The 21,960-nt window shown below is 45.1% G+C and overlaps 1 protein-coding gene across 2 annotated transcripts in view; it reads right to left on the reverse strand.

Moving 5' to 3' along the window:
• LOC126475468 (condensin complex subunit 3) overlaps positions 1 to 21,960 on the reverse strand; it is a 193,202-nt gene that overhangs the window by 139,823 nt on the left and 31,419 nt on the right. For both annotated transcript variants that reach the window (XM_050103353.1, XM_050103352.1), the window contains exons 4-5: positions 18,110 to 18,197; positions 7,919 to 8,146 (exon numbers count right to left, since the gene is read on the reverse strand). In XM_050103353.1, the coding sequence (XP_049959310.1) occupies positions 7,919 to 8,146; positions 18,110 to 18,197 (316 nt within the window). The remainder of the gene's footprint in view (positions 1 to 7,918; positions 8,147 to 18,109; positions 18,198 to 21,960) is intronic.

Below are 21,960 nucleotides of genomic sequence, written 5' to 3' on the forward strand. Positions count from 1 at the left end.
TTGACTGGCCACCAGCAGTGCGCCTCGGCAACACAGAAGACGGCCGAGGGCGATTGCCGCCAGGTGGTGCTGTAGATGGGACATGCCTTGGCGGAGAAGGAGAGGAACTGTGTTTCTTCGTAGCCTTCTTGGAAGTATGATGTTTAGATGAAGGAGGAACCGATGGTTGTGAAGTTGCGGTACGTAAAAACTCTTCACGAGAATGCTCTTTTTTCGAAGACTTGGCGTCTGACTTTTGGGCTCGAGATTTAGCAGAACCCGACGAAGGGTGAGCCATTGAGTGGGCAGGCGAAAGTGGTGAGGTTGAACGGGCGATCTTTGCGCTGGCCGATCTGACGACCGTGGTACTAAAGGTGAGGTCGCAAGTCTTCGTGGCCGCCTCCTTTGTTGGCCGAGGAGAAGCAAGGACAGAGCTGTATTTTCCTTTCTGAGGCACGGTGGGCTGTCGACTGGCGAATAATTTTCGAGCAGCAAAGGTCGACACCTTTTCCTTCACTCTTATTTCCTGGATCAGCTTTTCGTCCTTAAAAACGGGGCAATCTCGAGAGGAAGCAGCGTGGTCACCCATACAGTTGATGCAGCGAGGGGATGGAGGTGGACAAGCACCCTCATGGGCATCCTTGCCACACGTAACACATTTGGCCGGATTGCAACAGGACTGGCTGGTGTGATTGAACCGCTGACATCGATAGCAACGCGTAGGGTTTGGGACATAAGGGCGAACGGAAATTATCTCATAGCCTGCTTTGATTTTTGATGGGAGTTGAACTTTGTCAAATGTCAAGAAGACAGTGCGGGTTGGAATGATGTTCGAGTCAACCCTTTTCATAACCCGATGAACAGCCGTGACGCCCTGGTCAGACAGATAGTGCTGAATTTCTTCGTCAGACAATCCATCGAGGGAGCGTGTATAAACGACTCCACGCGAGGAATTTAAGGTAAGGTGCGGTTCCACCCGGACAGGGAAGGTGTGGAGCAGAGAAGTACGCAGCAATTTTTGAGCCTGGAGGGCACTGTGTGTTTCTAACAACAGGGTGCCATTCCGTAATCTGGAACAAGACTTCACAGGACCCGCAATTGCGTCGACACCTTTCTGAATAATGAAAGGGTTGACCGTGGAAAAGTCGTGACCTTCGTCAGACCGAGAAACAACAAGGAACTGTGGCAACGATGGAAGAACCGTCTGTGGCTGAGACTCAGTGAACTTACGTTTGTGAGCAGACATAGTGGAAGGTGAGGAAACCATTGTGGAAGAATCCCCCATGATTACCGGCGTCTCCGATGGCGCGCTCCTCCCTTGTGGGGGCCCTCACTGAGGGCACACCCGCCTTAGGTGATTGTTCACACCTCAGGTCACACCTCCCGACAAACGGACGGAGGGACCAATCGGCACTTACGGAAGGTATCAGCTCGGGTAATCACCCCTCCCTGGGCCTGGCCGTTACCAGGGGGTACGTACGTGTCCTACCTGTCTACCCGGGGCGGGGAATTACGCATTACCCCGTCACCGGCTACGCATGGAAGTGCGTGGGTCGACCTTCAGACACGCACAGGGAGGAAAAAAGAGAAAGGGAAAGGAAAGAAAAGGGGGTCTCAAACGCCGCAGCGGAGAAAAGGGCAAGGAGAAGAGGGAAGGAAAAGAGAAGGACAGAGGAAGGACGAGGACTTGCAAGTGTAAAAGCAAGGAATTTGGAACAGTTTCGAGCGTCCGTCTCCGGACGTAAGCACAAACCATACTCCCAGAGGGGGAGAAAGGGAAGGAAAGAGCCAGAGGTGAGGGGGGGGGGGGGGGGCGAAGATGGGGGACGGGGAGGGATGCGGAAAGGGAAGGGAAGGTATGCAGCCCGGAAAGGAAGGAGGGCCACATTAGCTCGGGGTCCCGTGCTCGCTACGCACGTGTCCACAAAAGAGTTGTGGACCCCCTGGGGGGGTTGTTCATGATGAATGTCGACAAGGTCACAAGGTGGTCAACAGCGGAGCGGCGGCGACAAAAGCCGCATTGAACATTGGTAAGTAGCCGTCGAGATTCAAGAATCCAGACTAACCGAGCGTTAACCATGCACTCCATCACCTTACAGACACAGCTTGTAAGAGAAATGGGGCGGTAACTAGAAGGAAGGTGTCTATCCTTCCCAGGTTTGGGTATAGGAACAACGACGGCGTCACGCCAACGCATGGGGACCTGACCTTCGGTCCAGACGCGATTGTAGGTACGAAGAAGGAAGCTTTTGCCCGCCGGAGAAAGGTGTGCCAGCATCTGAACGTGAATGGCATCTGGCCCCGGAGCAGAGGACCGGGACAGTGCAAGCGCACGTTCCAGTTCCTGCATAGTAAAGGGGGCATTATAAGTTTCCAGATTCAGCGAGTGGAAGGAAGGTCGCCGAGCCTCTTCTGCCTCTTTCCTGGGAAGGAAGGCAGGGTGGTAATGGGCGGAGCTTGAAACCTCCGCGAAAAAGCGGCTGAAGGTGTTGGAGACAGCCACAGGATCAACAAGGACCTCATTACCTGAGGTCAGGCCAGGTACAGAGGAGTGGGCCTTAATGCCCGACAGCCGGCGCAGGCCACCCCAAACGACAGAAGAGGGAGTAAAACTGTTAAAGGAGTTGGTGAAAGAGGCCCAACAAGTTTTTTTGCTGTCTTTGATGACTCTACGGCATTGCGCTCGGAGTCGTTTGTATCCAATACAATTCGCCAACGTAGGATGGCGGCGAAAGGTGCGTAAAGCACGTCGTCGAGCACGGATAGCGTCTCTACAAGCCTCATTCCACCAGGGGACGGAAACGCGACGTGAAGTAGAGGTAGTATGAGGAATGGAACGTTCGGCAGCATTGATGATAACAGCCGTGAGGTATTCGACCTGACTGTCACAACTGAGAAAATCGTGGTCCGGAAAGGTCGCCAGGGAGGAGTAAAGTCCCCAGTCAGCTTTCGGTATGTTCCAGCTCGAAGGACGTGGGGATGGGGTGTGGTGCAGGAGACGAACGACACAGGGGAAGTGGTCGCTCGAATAGGTGTCAGAAAGGACATACCACTCGAACCGAAGGGCAAGAGTGGTAGAACAGATCAAAAGGTCCAAGTGGGAGTAGGTATGAGTAGAGTCCGAGAGGAAAGTCGGCGTGCCAGTATTGAGGCAGACAAGATTGAGATGGTTGAAGACATCCGCCAAGAGGGAGCCCCTTTGACAGGATGCAGGAGAGCCCCAAAGGGGATGATGGGCATTGAAGTCGCCAAACAATAAAAACGGCGGAGGAAGCTGAACAATCAGGTGCATCATGTCAGCCCGACTAACTGCGGATGACGATGGAGTGTAGACGGTACTAACTGAAAAAGTAGAGGCAGAAAGAGTAATACGGACAGCTATTGCTTGGAGTGGGGTGGTCAATGGGATGGGATGGTAATGGACATCGTCCCGAACGAGCAACATGACCCCACCATGAGCTGGAATACCGTCCACAGGTGTGAGGTCATACCGCTTCAAGATATAGTGGGTAAAGGCAATACGGTCAGTTGGGCGCAACTTGGTTTCCTGGAGACCAAGGACGAGCGGACAGTGCAGGCGGAGGAGCAGTTGTAATTCCTCCCGATTAGATCGAATACCTCTTATGTTCCAATGTAACAAGGCCATCGCTAGTCAGAAAAAAGGGAGGAACGAGACGGGGGAAGAGCTGGTCACCTCGACGGCCGCGGAGGGCCAGGTTTCGAGGGAACAACGCTACAACCGGCGGGAGGCGGATCCTGTTCCATCGAGTCATCGCCAGCTGCGGCCGCTGTCCCAGGTTGCGTAGGAGGGGCAGCATCATTTGCCGACGAGAGGCCAGCTGAGCGCCTGGCAGCAGAGCGTCCCGGCGAAACTGAGGGCGGCCAGGAGCAGTGACTCACGGATGGAGCGTCAGACGAAACACGCCGGGGTGGAGAGGGGGATAGAGACTTCTTCTTGGAGGCCTTCTTGGAAGTCCGAGGAGGCACAGGGATGGTGGGCTGGACCCGAAGAAGGTCCTCACGCGCGGGGTCCATTTTGGAACGCCGGACCTCGGAAGCCGGGGTCCGGAACGTTTCCCCGATGGACGCCTGAGAAGAGGATCGCTTCTCAGGGGGCGGGGGATGGGGGGGGGGGGGGGGGGGGGGAATGGTGGCCCCTGGGGCAGAGGGGTCGGGGGCCACGGGGGAGGAGGATTTGGAAGGGAGGGATTTGGGAGGCGGAGGCATAGACCCCGAATGGGAAGAGGAGGTGGAGGGGGGACAGGATAGGGGTGAGGATACTGTGGAAGGAGTGGACACGACTGAGGCAAACGAAGTTGTCAACGTCACGGGATGGAGGCGGTCATACTTCTTCCTGGCCTCAGAATAAGAGAGACGATCCAAAGTTTTGAGTTCTTGAATCTTCTTCTCCTTCTGATACGCAGGGCAGTCTAAAGATCTAGGCGAGTGGATGCCAGGACAATTAATGCACCGAGGTGGAGGAGTGCATGTCTGTTCCTCACGAAGAGGACGTCCACAATCGCCACAAAGGGGCTCAGCCTCACACCGTGATGACATGTGCCCAAAGCGCAAACACCGAAAGCAGCGCATAGGAGGCGGGACGTAAGGACACACGTCGCACCGGTAGCACATCACCTTTACCTTCTCCGAGAGAACGTCCCCCTCGAAGGCAAGGATAAAGGCCCCGGTGTCGATGCGACAGTCTTTGGGGCCGCGCTGGACTCGCCGGACGAAATGCACGCCTTGGCGCCCCAGGTTGGCCCTGAGCTCCTCATCAGATTGTAGCAGGAGGTCCCGATGAAAAATAACCCCCTGCGTCCTATTCAGTGCCAGACGCGGGACAATGGACACTGGGATGTCCCCTAGTCGGTCGCACGCCTGGAGCGCCGCTGACTGTGTGGCGGAGGTGGTCTTTATAAGAATGGACCCCGAACGCATTTTACTGAGAGCCTCGATTTCCCCGAAGATGTCCTCGATGTGCTGAACAAAGAACATGGGCTTGGAGGTGGCGAACGTCCCCCCATCGGTCTGAGAACAGACCAAATAGCGGGGGAAGTACTTCGCCCCAATCCGGCGGGCCTGTCCTTCCTCCCAGGGAGTGGCCAAGGGGGAAAGGGCAGGAGAACCAGAACCAGAGACAGTACCTTTCTTTTTAAAAGACTGCCGCAGAGCGACCTGATACATGTTGACTTTTCATCTGCGAAACGTCCGCCCCGATACCACCCATTCCGACCAGGGGCTCTCCCCACGGGCGCCACCCAGCCTCAGCAAGGGCCACCTGGCAGGATGACCGTTACCAGGAGTCCTGATGCCCCAAGGAGACGGGCATCTACTCCTTGGCCGACGTGGGGAGGGTGCAGCTCAGGTATCGGCAGTACGATCCCTGTGTTGTCAGGGGGCTACAACCTAGAGGGTACATGACGACCCCACCACAACGGGCTGGCTACCGTGCTGGATTTCGGGTGCCATGGAAAGTCCATCGTGATCGTAGACGCAGATGGGGGGCGCACTATGGGCGTAACTTGTACAACCCATCAGGCGTTTAGGCCCAATTTGAGGAATAGTGGGTATGGCTACAACGCCATTACAATGCTGAGTGCCAAGGTCTTAGTGCACGGAGGACCAGTGATACACCACATAAGGCGTCCTTCCCCAAAAGGCTCGTACTTCTGTAGAATTTTGAAAAATGAAGGTCAAACCCCAAGGGGGACCATCACATGGAAGGCTGAAACGGTTGAAACTCCTTTTAGTCGCCTCTTACGACAGGCAGGAATACCTCGGGCCTATTCTTACCCCGGACCCGCAGGGGGGCTGAATAGGCCTAGTAGGTACCTTTTTCTTTCTGGGGCTTTCACACATGTTCCTCCTCATGACATTATCCAGTTTTTTCAATCTAAAAAAGGTAAGTGTCAAGTCTTGCCCTTCTTCCTGTACTCTTCTAGCCAGCATTTTGAGACGTATAGTCATACGGTGTTCTTGGAATCCATACTGCACTTCCTGTGGTTGCAGTTCTATTATTTTCCTTAGCTTTCCCTCAAGTACTTTTTCAAGTATTGAGAAACCAAAACAGAATAAGGTAATTCCTCTTCCCCACCGCCCGCCCCCCCCCTTATTTTTTTTTTTTGGGGGGGGGGGGGGGGGGGAGAGAGAGAGAGAGAGAGAGAGAGAGAGAGAGAGAGAGAGAGAGAGAGAGAGAACTAATCAATTGCAATTTTCCCATCCTTCCATGTTGTAGCTATAACTCTATGAAGCCACTGTATTCCTAGTGGCTCAGCTGCTTCAATCGTGTCTGAATGGACTTCATCAAAATCTGTCTCTCTGCTTTTCTTCAAGAATACTATTCTATTAAATGCGGTTTCTACTTCCTTTAATGTTGTTGGATCCTTTTGAGCAGGCTCGTCATTACAACTGAAACTAACCTGTGTGGTTACGTCATTGGGGTATTTTCCTGTTCTGCTGTACATGGTTTCAAAATAGGATTTCATGATTTTGCTCATATCTGTCTCTTCCCCAACCATTTTGCCATCTGGTTTTTCTGTTGCTGTTAAGTACTCATTGCATCTTATTATGCTTGGTACAGTAGCATATGAGTAACTTTACTGTCATGTTCTAGTTTGTGTGTGAAATCAGTCCTAGCTTACTATTTTTCTTCAACCACAATTCTTTCCACTTTTGGTTTCTGATCTTTGTATTTCTGCTGTAATTTATTTACCCTGGAACTGTTTGCATTTCTTTATCTCTAGCTTTCTGGGCTTCAATCTTTCCTCTTTCACAGCAAATCCACCCTATCGTTCCATGTAACGGTTTCTTTTTATCTTTATTTTGCAGCTGGTATTACCATAAACATCTACTGGAGTTCCAACAATGCTTGCTTTGAATTTAATTCATTCAACATTTCTTTCTTGTAATGTGCCATATAGTAACTTACTGCCAACTACATGTTCAAATTTTTCTCCGTCTTCACTGAGCGAGCTGGTGCAGCAGTTCGCATTCAGGAGGGTGATGGTTCAAATCCGTGTCTTCAGATAGACAACATCTACCTGATAATATCCCAGACATATTAGTTCAGGATAGAAACGGTCTGCTTAGGATTGGATTAAATGAACAGGTGCATAGTGAATAACAGTTTATAAGGTGTTTTGGTGAACATTTTTCTACAGAACTTTTACGTGTTACATGCAGTAAGGCACTTTCGGATTTTAGAAGCTAACTGACAAGGTGGGGAAAAGTATCAGCTGTGTACTTGTAGGCCACTGTGGAAGCCCTTCAACTTTTATAAACAGTCTTAACTGACAGTAATGGTAATTGGGATCAAAGAAAAGAAGAAGGTAGGGCCATTTTAACATGATAAATTCTCACTCACACATTAAACTCCACTGCACACTCAATCATGCAATGGGAAGCAGAACTGGAACCCAAGAACCAATGGACATTCCCAAGGTTCGCAAGCACGCCCATGGCACCCACGATCAAGCAACAAACATTACAACAATTCAGTGTACTTTTTTGTCTTTCCTTATGTGAATCCACAACAGATTGTTTCTCAAGCAAAATCTCTGTAATTCCACGATTCTCACCATATCACTCTGTCAACAAACAGTTCCACTTCTCCTATAATCTCTTAGAATTCTGTAGGCTTTCCTGGCTTTTACAGTAAATTCAATTTTTCGAGGAATTCCCAATTTTCCTGGTTTTCCAGGCAAGTCACCACTACGATAACAGAGTTTTAAAACAGACAGTAACATTATTACAAGGTAATCATTACAATATGTAAAACGATGTGGAATCAGGAAGTCTTACCTCCAACGAAAGTAATTCAAATCGATCCTCTCACTCAGTGTGTCAGAACATCAATATCCTTCACAAGTACAAATCCAGTGGTCACCTCACTTGGCAAATCTAATTAAATATTGAACAAACAAAATTCCACCTTACTTACCAAAACGGTCACGAAGGCCTTGGTTTAACAGTAGTTCACGCTGACCAATACTAAATGATCGAAGATTTATACGAGACAATGTTTTATAAGCAGCACAACGCACAGTCTCACGTATATCAAGTATTCTTTTAATAATGTGAGGGACTGTGACCTGGTTCAGTGCAATAATTCGAACCACATTTGTCCGTACATCAGCACTTGGATCCCTCCCCATGTGGAACAAGAAGGCTAGAAAAAATAAAAAAGATTAATTTCAAGAATTTGAATGCCACTGAAACACTAACATTTTTATTAATCTACATGACTGGAAAAAATGGTATACTTAAAGAAATAACAGTTGGAAGTAAATCCCAGAGACATTCCAATACAGACAAATTTTAAACATTACAGACTCAAACTGTAAAAGGAATAACCAGTGGGGTGTCAGAAAGACTAACACTATTCTAACAGCTTGATGAACTTCATTTTATCATTTTTAGGCAACATCCATGGAAACCTGAGATGAATACAAAATAAAAATTGAAATCATCTGGGAAAGGCTTAAGCCAAATTACACAGAAAGAATGCAGCATTACAAGACAGTATACAGCCATTTCAAAAGAATGGCATTTTATTGCTGACGAAAGTAATTGATTAAATCTTTTACTCTACTTTCATTTGATACTCTATGAACAGGTATGCGCTCTGTTGCTACGCTGTAAAAAAATTATGATACTGGTTCAGGTTTTAACACCAATATTCTAATTACCATATACAGGTAAATAGAACTACAAACCAAAGGTTTTCATACACATCTTGTAAGTAACAAAATAAATTTATTAAAAACATCTGATTATGAAGTACAATCCAATATTTTTAGACCTAAATAACTTCATTAGCAATGATTTCCTGGCACGGAATGGACTCCACTTGAATAAGCTGAACTGTGAAAGTTGCAGTAAAGTATATACAAATTTAACAAGGAAAACTCCTGGTAGAAATATCAACAATGTAGGAGAAGAGATTGCTACTTACCATAGAGAAGATACGTCAAGTAGCAGGAAAGATCAATTAAAAGACACTTACCTAAAGCTTTCAGCACAGCGTTCATCAGTCTCTCTCACACACACACACACACACACACACACACACACACACACACACACACACACACACACAATGCACATTCTGGCCCGAGATGCTGGAGTTCGCAGTTTTGTATGTGCGTGTGCGAGTGTGGGGGGGGGGGGGTGTCCTTGCCCCCCCCCCTTTTTTCTGGTGAAGGTGGTGGCCAAAGGCTTTATGTAAGTGTCTTAATTGCACCTGTCTCCAACTTGACGTGTCTTCTTTACAGTAAGTAGCAATCTATATAAACATTGTCATATATACAAATTTGTGTGACATTATAAAAAATAAGGCTATCAGGTGTTTAGTGAATGGTGCATTACCAGGGGTTCAATTCACCCTGCTGTTCTGTTCTGGTCAGTGAGAAACAGAACTGAATTTGTTCTTCCAGTACATTTGGTATTTAAATGCTTGTGCTTTAAAAACATTTTTTCTGTACATTCTACATAGCTTAATTTGTTACTTGCCTCACTGGTATCCCTGGGATCTTTATGATCTATGTATTTAAAAATTCACAACAGGCACAAAAAATCGGCAGTAAGGTTGTTTTCACAGACCTGGAATACATGCTTAATGGATTTTTATTACAATGGAGGTCTTTGCTTATTGTTGAAGTAAGTGAAGTTACAGCAGTGCAAGTCACTATGTTCATACAGCAATATAACCACCAGTAACGTGTCACCAACTGTTTAGTGTGGAAGCTGTTCACATATCTTACATAATTTCCATGATGAAATGATTTCTTTCTGATGAGCAAGTGGAAGCATTAGTAAATGCTTCTCAAAGTGAGGAGAATATTTCTGAACAGGAAAATCACACCACTGATAACAGCATTCACCCTACAACTTATTCAGAGGACACTTCTGACATTGACACCTAGCATGGCAACAAGCAAGCAGTGCAAGTGGTGCAGTCAAAAGACGAAAATATCATGTGGAGCTTAGAATCTTTCCACAACCTGGAAGATCATCCAATTCAAACATTACAAATCTGACTCCTAGTCCAACAAAATATGCTATATCCAGAGTAAATGATATAAAATATGTTCAAACTCTTCTTAACACCAATATTCAAAGAATTGTGCTGAAAATGACTGCCAATGAGAATCAAGGAGTTTATGGGGAGAGTTGGAAAAATTACATAAAATTAAACATGGAGCCTATTTTAAACTGCTATAATTACTAGCTGGTAACAATAAATCTTATGATGAATCAAGAAAGAGCCCAGAGGATCCAGAAACATGTAGCCATATTTCCAGCTATAATGGAACAAACTACTCTCTTATATCTCACAAGTGTTACCCTTTGATGGCAGGTCTGACCGAGAAGCAAAGAAGAGCAAATAAGTTAGCACGTACAGGAATTCTGTGGGAATAGTGGTGCAAACACTTTCGCAATGGTACGAGGGCAGTTCAATAAGTAATGTAACACATTTTTTTTCTGACACAGGGGTTGTTTTATTCAGCATTGAAATACACCAGGTTATTCCCCAATCTTTTAGCTACACAACACTATTTTTCAATGTAATCTCCATTCAATGCTACGGCCTTACGCCACCTTGAAATGAGGGCTGTATGCCTGCACGGTACCATTCCACTGGTCGATGTCGGAGCCAACGTCGTACTGCATCAATAATTTCTTCATCATCCGCGTAGTGCCTCCCACGGATTGCGTCCTTCATTGGGCCAAACATATGGAAATCCGACGGTGCGAGATCGGGGCTGTAGGGTGCATGAGGAAGAACAGTCCACTGAAGTTTTGTGAGCTCCTCTCGGGTGCGAAGACTTGTGTGAGGTCTTGCGTTGTCATGAAGAAGAAGTTCGTTCAGATTTTTGTGCCTACGAACACGCTGAAGTCGTTTCTTCAATTTCTGAAGAGTAGCACAATACACTTCAGAGTTGATCGTTTGACCATGGGGAAGGACATCGAACAGAATAACCCCTTCAGCGTCCCAGAAGACTGTAACCATGACTTTACCGGCTGAGGGTATGGCTTTAAACTTTTTCTTGGTAGGGGAGTGGGTGTGGCGCCACTCCATTGATTGCCGTTTCGTTTCAGGTTCGAAGTGATGAACCCATGTTTCATCGCCTGTAACAATCATTGACAAGAAATTGTCACCCTCAGCCACATGACGAGCAAGCAATTCCGCACAGATGGTTCTCCTTTGCTCTTTATGGTGTTCGGTTAGACAACGAGGGACCCAGCGGGAACAAACCTTTGAATATCCCAACTGGTGAACAATTGTGACAGCACTACCAACAGAGATGTCAAGTTGAGCACTGAGTTGTTTGATGGTATACATCGATCATCTCGAACGAGTGTGTTCGCACATTCCGCCATTGCAGGAGTCACAGCTGTGCACGGCCGGCCCGCACGCGGGAGATCAGACAGTCTTGCTTGACCTTGCGGCGATGATGACACACACTTTGCCCAACGACTCACCGTGTTTTTGTCCACTGCCAGATCACCGTAGACATTCTGCAAGCGCCTATGAATATCTGAGATGCCCTGGTTTTCCGCCAAAAGAAACTCGATCACTGCCCGTTGTTTGCAACGCACATCCGTTACAGACGCCATTTTAACAGCTCTGTACAGCGCTGCCACCAGTTGGAAGTCAACGAAACTATACAAGACGAAGCGGGAATGTTTGAAAATATTCCACAAGAAATTTCCGGTTTTTTCTACCAAAATTGGCCGAGAAAAAAAATGTGTTGCATTACTTATTGAACTGCCCTCGTATAATCCTCACAAATACACATAAATAAGTGGAACTAAAATTTATAATTCTAGGCACTTTTAATAATTTACGAGCGTTGTGTCCTTAATACTAATCGGGTCACTATGACCTGAAAGAACATCTGTGTACAGCTTTTTTTTTTAAAGAAAGGACCAAACTTAAAGCAGTCTGAATACTTCAACTAACAAGGAATTCCTTGAGTGCGAGGTCACAAGTTCAATCTTTAGTGAGCTTCATTTGAAAGTGTTGTGTTAACAATTATGACATGAAGATACTAGTTGCTAATGGTTTGCCACATAGGTCAGGAGGGCGATAGAAAATGAGTGTCTGGTAGGTGCAGGTATCAACCTTCTTTGAGATGCATGTATCACACTTCACAAAATGGACATCGTCAACATTCAAGAAATGTTCAAAACAAACCATTAACTTGCACCATGAACACTGAATGAAAAATGGCACACCACAGTGATCACAAAGGTTCACACCAACAAGATCAAAGACGAACTCCGTGGGGTTACAAACTGTGCAGGACATTGGACGCTCAGCTAGGTATCCCCTCTTAAAGAATGTATACAGAATCATATTGGTGTAACGGGGTGAACAAAGTGAACTGAATGTGATAGCCCACAACCAAGGGCGAAACAGTCTGTCTTAAGTTTATCATGAAATTGGCTATCCCGTAATGTGTAGCAACAAAATATTTTTTATAGGCAACCACCCCGAAGACCCCACTCATGAAGTGTAAGAAAGATATGATGGCACCAAGCTGTGTCATAGGCCTTGCTAAGGTCGAAAAATACTGCAACCAAATGGTGGCGCTGGTAAAAAGCCTGCCGAACTGTGGATTCCAAGTGAAGTAAATGACCGATCGGAGACCGTCCCTCTTTGAACCCACACTGGTAAGGGGATAATAGATCCTGAGATTCAAGGACCCAATTGAGCCAATGGACTACCATCCGTTCAAGTAACTTGCAAACAACGTTTGTCAGACTAACTGGCCGATAGCTTTCGACAAATAGGGGGTTCTTACCAGGCTTAACGACGGGAACCACAATGCTATCCCTATCCCTCCATTGAGAAGGGAAGTCACCCTGGAGCCAAATACGGTTAAGCACCCGGAGAAGATGATGTCGTCGTGGAGCACTGAGAAGTTGAAGCAACTGGTTATGAATGGAATCTGAGCCAGGTGCCTTATCATGAGAAGAATAAAGTGCGGAAAGAAGTTCTCATTCAGTAAATGGCTCGTTGTAAGATTCTGACTGACAAGGGTTAAAACATAAGGCGGAAGCTTTGGCCTGCTGTTTCTGGCGAAGGAAAGCAGCCGGATAAGAGGTTGATGCTGATGCTGTTGCAAAATGGGTCACAAGATGTTCCACGGCCATACAGGAGGGCAAGGCCCGAGAGGGTAGACAGCTGAAGGCAACCTCGGAGAGGGCGAAATGTAGCCCATACCTGTGACATAGGGACAGTAGAACTGAGGGAAGAAATGAAGTGTTCCCAACACATCCGTTTGCTCCATTTGATTAAGTAATAGGCCTTGGCGCAAAGGTGTTTCGAGATAATAAGATCGGCACCAGATGGGTGCCTCTTAAGGTGTTGCAAAGCTCGACGGCAATTATGGATGGCAAAGACAATTGCTGTACTCCACCACAGGAGTTTCCAGAGGCGAAATGGCCCAGATGAGCGTGGGATAGCAAGGCTAGCAGCACGGACAATCGCATCAGACATGTCACGTATGACGTCATCAATACAACCCGACAAAGAGGGAGAAAAAACGACCTGTGCAGTATATAGAGGCAAATCGGCGCGTTGGAAAGACCAACGAGGTAACCTGTCCATTGGGGATCAGGAAGGGAGCGAGAGAATCAACGGGAAGTGGGAAGTGGTCACTATCGCAAAGGTAGTCATATGGCAACCAGTGGAATGAAGGGAGGAGGGAGGGAGAAGATAAAGAAAGATCAATGGCAGGAAAGGTACCATGACCGGCACTGAAATGGGTAGGGGAGCCATCATTAAGAAGGCACAAGTCGTGGTCTGCAAGAAACTGGTCTATGAGAAGACCCTGGCTAGAAGGAAATGCACTGTCCCACAAGGGATGATGAGCATTAAAATCACCGAGGAGGAGGAAGGGAGGAGGAAGTTGCTGAAGAAGGGCAGTTAAGGCATTAGGTGTAAGAGCCCTGTCAGAAAGGAGATACAGATTGCAAACTGTGACCCCAGAATCCAGGTGGTGACGGGACCTCCTTGTTCCAGGACTTATGTTTCTTCTTCTTTTCTGTTTGAGATTGAAGAGGGCTGTGCTGCAAAAAGGAGCCAGCTGAAGCAAGGTCTGGAACAGAAAGAGAGCGGGCAACCTGGGGGCCCACAGACTGTGGTTCTCATGGTCGTCGTGTGGTTTCTGGAGAATCCTGCAGTCTGGTGAGCAAGGTCAATGGTGCTCTCCACAGTTGACGCAGATGGGAGGCGTGACACATGGAATATTGGGATGTGAAGGACGTCCACAATCCCGACAGGTGACGCTGGAAGTACAGCGGGAAGAAATATGGCTGAACTTCCAGCACTTAAAGCACCGCATCGGGGGAGGGATATAAGGCTTTACATCACAGCAGTGACCACCACCTTGACCTTATCGGGTAATGTGTCACCCTCGAAGGCCAAGATGAAGGCACCGATGGCAACCTGATTATCCCTCCGGTGGATGCCCTGGACAAAATGACAACTCGTTGCTCTAAATTGGCACGCAGCTCATCGCCAGACTGCAAAAGAAGGTCCCTGTGAAATATGATATGCTGGATCATATTTAAGCTCTTATGGGGTGTGATGGAAACAAACATCCCCCAGTTTGTCACAGGCGATTAGTGCCCATGACTGGGCAGAGGATGCTGTTTTTATCAAGACTGACCCTGATCACATTTTGGACAAGCCCTCCACCTCCACAAACTTGTTCTCTAAATGCTCCACAAAAAACTGAGGTTTCACTGACAAGAAATATTCCCCATCAACTCTCATACATACGAGGTACCGAGGTGAATAAGCTTTGCTGCCATCCTTAGCCTGGTGTTCCTCCCATGGTGTGGCCGGGGGTGGTGGGTGGGGGGACGATTTGGGGTCCTATTTCTTAGCATTGAAGTTAGACCTCGATCACTTAGAGACTGCTGGTGTTGACCACCAGCAAGAGATTACGTACTATGCTTCATGGCGTGTCATCCACCCTGATGCCACCTACTCCGACCAGGGGCCCTCCCCACGATTGCCAAAGGCCACCTGGCAGGATGGCCATTGCTGCAAGTCCCGATGCCCCAGGGTGACACACATCTACTCCTTGGCATATGTGGGGAGGTCATGGCGCAGGCATCAGCAGAGCGATCCCTGTGTGGTCAGGGGGCTACAACCAACACGGTACATGGCAGCCCCACCGCAACGGACTGTCTACCGTGCTGGATATCAGGCACAAACGACCTAAGAAGTCCATTCTCGTCGACAGCGCAGAAAGTGATAATGCACATAGGATGGAGGAAAACGCACCCTGGAGGGTGACTACACCCAACAGCTGGAGAATGAGTGGAAGTGCAGATCCATGTCGACGAAGGATGCAAGAGGTCGCAGCACATGGGGCACCGTGTAAGGCACCCTTCCGCTCTTCAGGAAAATTTTGAAAAATGGAGGTCAAACCCTACAGGGGACCATAACAAAGGCCGAAACATGTGAGACTCCTTTTAGTCGCCTCTTACAACAGGCAGGAATACCTCGGGCCTATTCAAACCCGTGGACCAACAGGGTGACAGGGGTGGGGGTGGGCTCCAAGAACCCGCTACAAGAGAGTGCTCCCCCCCCCCCCCCCCCCCCCCCAAAAAATCACACAGACCCACCCCAGACTGGGAAAACTGGACAACATTCTTCGTCGGGGCCTTGATTATCTATCATCATGCTCTGAAACCCTCGTGACGTGGTGTTTCATTGCTCACCCAACCCCCGAAACAGCCCATTCTATACCTATGCCACTCCCAACCCCCACCCCCTTTCCATAGGGCCCAGGTGTAAGACCTGCCCAATCCAGTCCACCTAGCAGATTTATTTTGTCCCCATCAATACATAGCTTTTTATACTGGTATGACCATCAACCAGCTGTCCACCAGAATGAATTAATGGCCACCACCAAACTGGCCAAGGGCAAAATAGACTACTCTGCAGTACAGTGAGCAGCTGGAAATAACGTGCTCGATTTCAGTGGCTGCTTCACTATCCAAGCTATCAGGATCCTCTCCTTCTCCACTGGCTTTTTTTTAACTGCGCAGATGGAAGTTATCCTTACAACACTGCAGGTGGGAGGCATCCTCACAATATATTCTCCACTTCCGGAACTATCCCAGCCTCAACTTACGGTAACGCCAGGCAGCTCTCTTGTCTCTCCCACCCACGCCCTGCTATGCCTCCCCTTCGTCACCCCAGTCCAGATTTTTATTCACATGACACTTGCTTTCCGAATGGAGCTGTTGGTGGTAGCAGTTGCGTGCATGAGGTGTGCTAGCTTTGTGTGTGTGTGTGTGTGTGTGTGTGTGTGTGTGTGTGTGTGTGTGTGTGTTTGTGTGTGGAGAGGGGGGGGGGGGGGAAGGATGCATATCTTGCTCACTTTCCAGTCGTACGAAATAGGTGTGTTGATAAGAGATTCCTATGATACGACACACGTACTGTTACTAATGCCATGCATGACACCAGACATGTTTTCCAGCGGAGGATTCAGGTCACTTGCCACCAAACATTTGCAATTCCCATTCAAAAGCTATTTTCTTTTGGCTGCTAAAAGAGTAATTGTGCAAAATCAACTGACAAAGATCCCGACCTTTCACCTTGCTGTCGCAAACAGACCTTACACCACAACACAGATAAATTTGAATAAATCAATCAGCGAATGATGGAAGAGGGGGAAGGAGGGGGGAGATAAAAGAAAAAAAAATTGGCGTGAGGGAGGTTAGAACATAGCTCGCCCGCTTGGCAGTCCAAGACCATAACCACTTTACCATGGTGTCATTTCTCTTCCCAGCTTCTCTATACTGCACTTCTTGTTCCTGGACCATTCACTGTTTATATTTTGCCTTACAGTCCAGTACACCTTCTTCCTGTTTTCAAGCTTAATCTGATTCAGTTTAAGATGGGCTGACCACTGGGCCCTCTTACCACTAAATCTGAGGGGGGTGCAGTGGAGAGCTTCCCTTTTAAGCGGTTATGTAAACAGCCAAAACAATAGATACTGGAGCTTAGAAAATCCTAATGTTTTCTACAAGACCCCATTATAGTCACAGAAAATTAGAATTTGGTGTACAATTGCATGCAACATAATAACAGGCCCAATTTTTTTCTCAAAAACAATAACAACTGAACGTCACCAAGACACCACTATGTTGTAGCAATGTTAGAAACTAATAAAAGACACTGCTTGCTGAAGCGCAATGGTGCAATAGCACACACAGTGAATAGCACATGTTACACAAGTTCTTTTGGGAACACATCATTTCATGTGACCTGTGGCCACCTAGACCCTCTCCCGCAACTTTTTCCTTTAAGACATCTGATAGGCAATACCTATAAGAATAATTCTTACACAATCAACCAACTGAAGTGCAACACTGAAGACGAAATATACCACACAAGTGTACTGCCCAACCAAAAAGTACCAGCTAACACGGAGAAACATGTTTAAGCATATGTTGCAGCACATGGAGGACATTCCCAGCATCTACTATGAGAAAATGTATAATGTGAATGTATACTTTACAAGTACATTAATAAAAATCGGAATTTTTTTGAATTTCAGATTGTGTAACTTCTGGCTCACCTTGGGGATATAATGAGATAGTTTTACAATGCCTTAACTCATCACCATGATATGACCAATGGATCAATGTTGTCAGGATAAGCCGTAGAGTCACCACTGGCTCCTGTACTGATCTAACACCCACCTAAACTAGCTTGAACTAAACTTGTCATAAAACTGGAACCAATAAATATATGCAGTTGCTTCCACTTTGTGTGTGTTCTTGTCCCCTTCACGAAAAATTAAAATACCCGCTCAAAAGACAAATCTTTTCCCACATAAAAACAAAACTTTTTACACAACTATCAAAAATAATTTTGGCAGATTTTCATTAAAATATATATTTTTCCTACAATCTTATAATCAAAAATGAGAGGGAAAATTTGTCCACAAACACTATAAAAACATCCACTGGCCATTACAGAAAAAACATATCCTAAACAGCAACAATACTTAGAGAATAAACTTTAATTTGATTTGGATGTCATCGCATTTTTCTCATTTTAAAATTTCTATTTTTTTCTTTACATGGAACTTACCTCTTATTATTGGACAGTCTTGATCTTCAGGTTCCTGCAGGCGATAAAGTGCTTTAACTGCTTCTGCTCTCACTGATGATACTTTATCCTGTGTAATATCAAGCAAGAAGTAATGCAACATAAGAATGTAATTTAACTAGCCAAACAGTGAAAAAATTATTACTGTTAACACATGAATAAAACTGTCAGTTTTTTAATGCATAATTTAAAAATACTGGACTTCAGTGTATAAAGTGAACGCATATTATCATAAAATAGAACAATGTAGATTTGCTCTTACTGCATTACTTTATTAATACATTTTTACAGAGAAAGATAACCCTTGTCTCTAGGGGAGGAACCCTTCCATCACTTTTGATTTATGCCTGCTGTTCTTATTTGCCAAATCTGATTTTAAAAAATGTGAAAGAGTAACAAAACCTGTTACAAACTATCAGTAACCTCCAAAACAAATATGTCACTGATTCCTCATTGCACAGTTAATTGCACCCTTCATAATCCAGTCATTTCACAAAAATGGAAATAGACCATACATTGGACGCAAGTACATTAAGCTGATGAAAAGTGCATTTCAAAAACAGGGTTTGAACAAGAAACCACATTCTGTCCATTCTCACATGTCATTATTGAGCTACCTGTCAGATTTTAATGTAGATTTTTTACAAGAAATGGATAGGAAAAAAAAGAGCTAGAATCATTGTTTGGTTGTTTCAATCTAGTATCTGTAGTGAATTTTCCAACTCGTGTGCAGCAGGATAGGAGGTCACTTATCAATAACATTTTCATTTTCATAGACAGTGCTCAGGCAGAAACAATGTGTATCCAGTTGTTAATGGGCTATCTGATCATGATGCACAGTTAATGAAAATAACACACACAGCACCTTACAGGCTCCAGGCAGGTTCATACTAGGCAGGGAGGCTTACTAATGCGAACAGGATACAGAGTTTTAAGAGCAGCCTAAAAGAGGCAGAATGGGATGAATTATACACAGAAAATTATGCTGATGCCAAATTCAATTTATTACACTGCAAATTTGTCTCAATATTTGAGAGTTGCTTTCCTGAAAGGTTATCCAAAAAAGTCATGGATTACTAAAGGAATTAAGATATTGTGAAAGAGGAAGAGGGAAATATATGTACAGGCCAGAATAAGTCAGGATCCGGCATTACTTGCTTAGTACAAAAGATACTGTAATATTTTAAGGAATGTCATTAAGAAGTCAAGAAGCTTGTGTGTTCTGATGGAACTTAATAATGCAGATAATAAGATTAAAACTATATGGAATATTGTCAAACGAGAGACGGGGCAGATTAACAGTGCACAGCATACCATAGCAATAAAGCTAAATAATGATGATGTGAGTGATAATTCACAAGTTGCAAGTATTTTTAACAATCACTTTCTGAATGTAGCAGCAAAAATAGGGTTAAAGGGTTCAGCTGAAGATGCAAAAAAATATTTTAAAAATGTCATACCCCAGAACTTTAGGCCTTTGGAAATAGCACCAACATCCCCCACTGAAATTAAGGGAATTAAAAATATACTGAAAAACAAGAGCTCATGTGATTTTGATCGAGTCTCTAACAGAATTTTGAAGTGTTGTTCTAATTTAATAAGTGGAGTCCTTAGCGATATATGTAATGCTTCTCTAGTATAGCGAATTTTTCCAGACAGATTGAAATACGCAATTGTCAAACCTCTTCATAAGAAAGGGGACACGAGTGACTTAAATAATTATAGACCAATCTCATTGCTAACTTCATTTTCTAAAATATTCAAAAAAGTTATGTATTCAAGAGTAGTCTCACACTGAAGTGAAAATAATTTACTCAGCATGTCACAGTTTGGATTCCGGAAGGGTTACTTGACTGAGAATGCTATCTACACATTTACCCATCAAATAGTAGAAACCCTAAATAACAAATAATCGCCAGTTGGTATTTTTGTGATCTTTCCAAGGCATATGACTGTGAGGATGATGTCACACTCTTAGAAAAACTCAGGTTTTATGGAACTGAGGGTTATACACACAGCTGGTTTGAATCACACTTAACGAACAGAAAGCAAAAAGTAGTGCTGAATAACACAAATAATGTTGGGAGGGTCGTAAATTGTAGTGAATGGGGAGTTGTCACAAAGGGAGTCCCACTGAGCTCAATTTTAGGTCCTCTGCTGCTCCTTATTCATGTGATTGACCTCCCACTTAACGTTCAGAAAGCAGAACCAGTACTTTTTGCAGATGAGACGAGTGTTATAATAAATCCCATTCCAGAAAAAGCAGGTGAGATATTGTTAAGGATGTCTTTCAAAGAATTATTAAGTGGTTCTCAGAAAATAGACTCTCCCTTAAGTTTGAAGAAACTCACTATATCCAGTTCTGTACATCGAACAGAGTCATACTGACAATTGATGTAGCATATGAACAAGGCTCAGTTAACAGGGTAGATTTCTCCAAATTTCTGGATGTTCATATTGATGACAACTGGAAGGAGCATATTACTGAGCTTATCAAACAATCAAGTTCAGCTCCTTTCGCTCTTCGTATAATCGCGTCTTGGTAATAAACAGATCAGCCTCCTAACGTACTTTGCATATTTCCACTCAATAGTGTCTTAAGGAATAGTTTTCTGGGGTAACTCACCACTTAGACATAAAGTATTGATTGCACAAAAGAGAGCAGTGAGAAAATTAGTGGTGTTCACCCAAGCACATCATGTAGGCACCTATTCAAGGAGTTAGGTATTTTAACTGCACCATCAGAATACATATATTCGCTAATGAAATTCATTATAAATAATCCATCTCAATTCAGGAACAGTGATGTTCATACGTACAACAATAGAGGAAAAAATGACCTTTCCTATAAGTTATTGGAGATGTCAGTTGCTCAAAAAGGAGTGCATTAGTCAGCAACAAAATACTTTGACCATTGGCCTAACAACAATGTGTCTGGCAGGTGTTGTTGTTGTTGTTGTTGTTGTTGTTGCTGTTGTGGTCTTCAGTCCTGAGACTGGTTTGATGCAGCTTTCCATGCTACTCTATCCTGTGCAAGCTTCATCATCTCCCAGTATCTACTCCAACCTACATCCTTCTGAATCTGTATAGTGTATTCATCTCTTGGTCTCCCTCTACAATTTTTACCCTCCACGCTGCCCTCCAATGCTAAATATGTGATCCCTTGATGCCTAAGAACATGTCCTACCAACCGGTCCCTTCTTCTTGTCAAGTTGTGACACAAACTCCTCTTCTTCCAAATTCTATTCAATACCTCCTCATTAGTTATGTGATCTACCCATCTAATCTTCAGCATTCTTCTGTAGCACCACATTTCGAAAGCTTCTATTCTCTTCTTGTCCAAGCTATTTATCGAGCATGTTTCACTTCCATACATGGCTACACTCCATACAAATAGTTTCAGAAACGGCTTTCTGACACTTAAATCTATATTCGATGTTAACAAATTTCTCTTCTTCGGAAACACTTTCCTTGCCATTGCCAGTCCACATTTTATATCCTCTCTACTTCGACCATCATCAGTTATTTTGCTCCCCAAATAGCAAAACTCCTTTGCTACTTTAAGTGTCTCATTTCCTAATCTAATTCCCTCAGCAACACCCGACTTAATTCGACTACATTCCATTATCCTCTTTTTGCTTTTGTTGATGTTTATTTTATATCCTCTTTTCAAGACACTATCCATTCCGTTCAACTGCTCTTCCAAGTCCTTTGCTGTCTCTGACAGAATTACAATGTCATTGGCGAACCTCAAAGTTTTTATTTCTTCTCCATGGATTTTAATACCTACTCCAAATTTTTCTTTTGTTTCATTCACTGCTTGCTCAATATAC

The sequence above is a fragment of the Schistocerca serialis genome, chromosome 4 (assembly GCF_023864345.2).
Source record: "Schistocerca serialis cubense isolate TAMUIC-IGC-003099 chromosome 4, iqSchSeri2.2, whole genome shotgun sequence".
NCBI lineage: Eukaryota > Metazoa > Arthropoda > Insecta > Orthoptera > Acrididae > Schistocerca > Schistocerca serialis.